The following is a 4,473-nucleotide window of genomic DNA, read 5'->3' as shown; positions in this document are numbered from 1 at the left end:
GGAAAAACACAAACACTGTGTGAACTTTATTTAGAAATTCAGAGACTGTTGTTGGGGACTAATATAGGCAGTCTGGTGGAGCTGTGGGAACCACAACCCAGGCTCTTCTCCACCTGTGCAAGAGCACGTGCAGCTGCATGGGTCATTATCAGATGTGTGTGTGTGTCTGTGTGTGTGTGGGCGCGCTGCTTGCTCTTCAAATAAGGGTCTCCGTCCAGTCAGCACATCGTACAATTAGCGACATGAAAAAAAATATAAAACAGAACCACAAAAATAAAGGGTTAAAGCATGGATTATATTGATAGGTTAAAATAAAATGCAATAATAATTATTATTATTATAATTATACACGGTGCAGAATTCTGTGTTTTTGGCTCGGTTGGTATTTCCCATTCTTGTGCTCCTTAATTAATATCTGTAGTTTCAGTTGCCATCAGATACATCTGATCTTACCTTAGAATAGAATAGAATAGAATACACAGGCTGCCTCTGCATGCTATCAAATAGATTTATACTAATCTGTAAGGATGTAATCGGACCAAAAATATGCTAAAATAAAAAGGGTTAAGGTTAATCCGCCACTATTTTTTTCCTAAATGTGTATTTTATTTTTTCTCTTTAATCTAGTAGGAGGAGTGCTAATGAACGCCCCCTAGCGGCCTAAATCTCGTCTCTTCCGAGGTGTTGCAGCATCACCGATGTGCTACATTACACACTGACAGTCTGCATGTGCAGTTATAGGATACTACATACACTCTTATCCTAATAAAAATGCAGCGTGGCTTAATGCCCCGGTGTGGAGGCTGATCCACATGCCTCCACCAGACATCTATAAATCAGACAGAATATGAGAATATGAGCGTCAAACATGTTAAATATGATCCTAGGTTATCTTCCTGCAGGAATTTCGGCAGAGCTGAATTTGCCAACATTCACAGAGATAAAAATCTGGTTTGTTTTTCTGTGCGTCTCCGGATGTCTCCTCCACACTTTAACCGGCTTCTTTAAATTCACACCTCCTTCATTGATGTGTTTAGAGTGGGATTAAAAATTACAGCGGCAGAAATAATCCAGAATAAATCACAAGAGCCTTCATTATTTCGATTAAATGAATTAAAGTGATGCACGGCGATGAGAAAACAATAATAATTTGTCAGTAAAAGCAGTTTCTACAATATCACAAATGCTGCATTGTTAATGTAAATTAATAGTATTAATATTCTGATAATAATAGCTGAAGAATAATAATGAATTCAGTCCGTGGAAATGCCACGGTGACATTGGAGCAGCCTTTTGCATCATCAGCACCTTCTTCGGTGTCTGAAAGTGAATTGAAGCAGAGAGAGAGACTCCTTTCTCTTTCCCATGGGGATCAGATAAATATAGCGCCTAAAACCCCTGCTCTCTGTCAAACACACACACACATTCACACACGCACACACACCATTTGCTGTTTGTGTAAAAGTGATTAGCCAGACACAACTGCGAAACTGTTACCTTTATAGTAGCCAAGCCGCAGAATGTGCTGTAAAACGATACAGCAGTGATGTAATGGTAAATTAAAAGGTGTCCAAAACTGCGACCTCTAATAATGCAAAAAAAACCATAATCATACACCTTTATTTTTGTTTAGCCCTTAAAATATGAAGCCAATAAAAGTTCACTTATAATAATATATATTTGCACTAAATCTGTTTTAATATATGTAATATTACGGGCCAATCCTTTATTTCTGACACGCATTTTTTAATTTAAATCTCTCACCATTTCTGATTTGATTCAAAAAATAAGTGACATTAATATAATATTTTAGGATCTCAAGCGGAAATATAATTTAATTTCCCTGCCTCACACCCAGTCGAATATTGTATTAATTCAAATTATTATGAAGTTAAAATAAAAATAAAACTGTTTCTGAACCCGTTTAAACTGAAACTATTAGAATAAATTAAGATATCACAAGAATAATGTTTAGTTATAAGGATTAAATTTTTCTCTTTTTTTTGTACCTCTATGGCTTCAAAAAATGTTATTTATCGAAAATGTTTCTCATTGATTCGCTGTCAAACAATGTGAGGATATTAATAATAATAATAATAAAATGATTTTAATTCTTTCTTAGATTTATTTACAAATTCAGTTTACAACACAATATAGCTACATAGAATTACATATATTTGTTTTTATTAATAATATTATTATAAACAGTCTATTTTTCAGAGCTTTTCGTGTCTTGTATGAAAGGGAAGCAGAAAATGTGTGTCCAGTTGAGCTTCCAATACAAAAAGGAACAAAACAAAGTCAAATTAATTGTCACAGATCTCAAACAGGAACACGTGGAAGGAAAAAAAAGAGAGAAACATGTAAAAGTCAAACTCGATCTCTTTTTACAAATATTTACAAATGTTACCTGTACAGAAATATCTTCCTTTTCTTTTTTCTCAAACAGTCTTTACATGGCTTTACAGTCCAGTGCTGCCTATTGATTTGTGCTCTTCACATTTCCCGGTAATAATGTCTCTATATAAAAATAAGAGTTTATTTTCTCTGTGTTCTGAGTCACTGTGAAGACCACTTGGACACCGCCGCCGCCGTCGCTGAAGGTAAAACGTGTCCAGAAATAATATTAGAAGGAACACTGAGGATGGGAGCGATAGCGGCTGATGTCCGGGACAGAGACAGGGACTGCGCGCTCAGCAAGGCCGACTGAACTGTCACAGGAGGCCGCAGGAAAGCAGCAGCGCCCGGTGAGGACGAAGAGGCGCTGGAGACCCCGATGATATTCTCTATACTGAAAGACGGTCTGTTCGAAGGCTCTGATTTGATCATGGACGCCGTGCTCAGACTGTTGAGCTGGAGCTGGAGACTCGGACTGAGCTGAGAGTTGAAGGCTTTTCTGTTCAGCTCCGCCGAGGGCAGGAGGGGGACACCCGGGGGCAGCATGGGACCTACAGGGGGGATGTACGGGTACTGTAAAGCGGCCGGGTGAGAATACGCAGCCGGATGGATCCCGTAGTGTCTCCCATAAGGGCCCCCAAGGCTGTAAGCCCCGAAACTTTGCATCATGAGCGCAGTCTGGTCCCTGAGCAAGTCCGGCTGAACTCTCTTGAACCTTTTCCTCCTCCTGAGGAAGCTGCCGTTGTCGAACATGTCCTCTGAAGCGGGGTCCATGGTCCAGTAATTGCCCTTTCCCGGGTTGCCAGGTTCCCGGGGGATTTTTACGAAGCAGTCATTGAGGGATAAGTTGTGGCGGATGGAGTTTTGCCACGCCGGGAACTTCTCCCGGTAATACGGGAAACGGTTGCTGATAAACTCACAGATCCCGCTCAGGGTGAGCTTTTTCTGCGGGCTCTGAAGGATGGCCATGGTGATGAGGGCAATGTACGAGTAAGGCGGCTTTACCAGACTGCTTTTGGGTTTCTGGATGCCACCTCCTGCCGCTGTGCTCTGGTCGTGACCCTCTCCTTTTCCGGTGCCCGTCTCACCCTCACCGGAGCTCTCACAGCACGGGCTCCCTCCACCGGACCTCATCTCCTCCTTCTCCACCTCGATCTCGTCTTCCACCTCATCATCATCGCCCGTGTCTCCTCGGAGGTCGTGCAGGATGCCGACCCCCGGGCTGTCGCAGTCGCTGTCCATCCTCTCCATGCCCTCCTCGTCTCCCTCACCCACCACGTCGATATCCACGTCCTCCGCTGTGAGCACGGTTTGGCCGGACATGTCGCTGGCTCGTTCGCTGCCACCAGACAGGGTCATCTCACAGCTTACTCACACTCGTTTTTAAAAAAAGTCAAAAGTCTACAGGAGCCAAAAACACCCGAGCAGCCAGGCGTGCTGTGTATAGGTGAGACCAGGCGCAGTCAGTGCGCACACACGGCAGGTCTGCTGGTCAAGAGATCGGATGTCTCCCAAAATCTAAATACGATTGTACCGGCAGCCTGCGAGTCCAGCGAACGACAAACCCTCAACTTCTTCAAATATTTCCCCACTCGGTAAGTGAGCAGGGCCCGGGGAAAGCGGGTGCGTCTTGCCTCGAAGTTGTTTTGGAGACAGCGCGACTCTTGCGCTCCGACGTCGCTTCTTCTCGGCGCGTATATTTCCTAGACGCTTGATATTTGGAGAAGCAAGTCGAGATGACACATGCTGCTTTTAAAGGCCAGAGCTTTTAACAGGACTGTCTGATAGATTACTTTTCCCAGTATAAGATATACTATCAGCGCTGGACACGTGGTTTGGTGACGACAGACGCCCCCTCTCTCCTCTTCCCTCCTCCCTCCGCCCTCCTCTCCTCTCTGTTAAACCATGCAAACTGGAGTTGTTTCATGGATTTGTCAACAATGGGACATCAGCAGTGCTGCTTTCCGCTGATTTCTGTGTTCGTCCGTCATAGACCATTTAACGGTGGCAGAGGGAGGAGGAGGAGGAGGAGGTGGGGGAGAGAAAATTGGCCTGATTGAAAGATCTGATGCGCAA

The 4,473-nt window shown here is 43.6% G+C and overlaps 1 protein-coding gene across 1 annotated transcript; it reads right to left on the bottom strand.

The window, feature by feature from the left end:
- Positions 1-2,212: 2,212 nt before the first annotated feature.
- foxd3 (forkhead box D3) lies at positions 2,213-4,207 on the bottom strand. The gene has a single exon (XM_028404584.1). It carries the CDS (start codon positions 3,754-3,756, stop codon positions 2,560-2,562), a length of 1,197 nt encoding a protein of 398 aa, XP_028260385.1. The 5' UTR covers positions 3,757-4,207; the 3' UTR covers positions 2,213-2,559.
- Positions 4,208-4,473: the final 266 nt, after the last annotated feature.

The sequence above is a fragment of the Parambassis ranga genome, chromosome 4, assembly GCF_900634625.1.
Source record: "Parambassis ranga chromosome 4, fParRan2.1, whole genome shotgun sequence".
Taxonomy (NCBI): Eukaryota; Metazoa; Chordata; class Actinopteri; family Ambassidae; genus Parambassis; species Parambassis ranga.
This window is presented reverse-complemented; position numbering and strand designations above follow the sequence as displayed.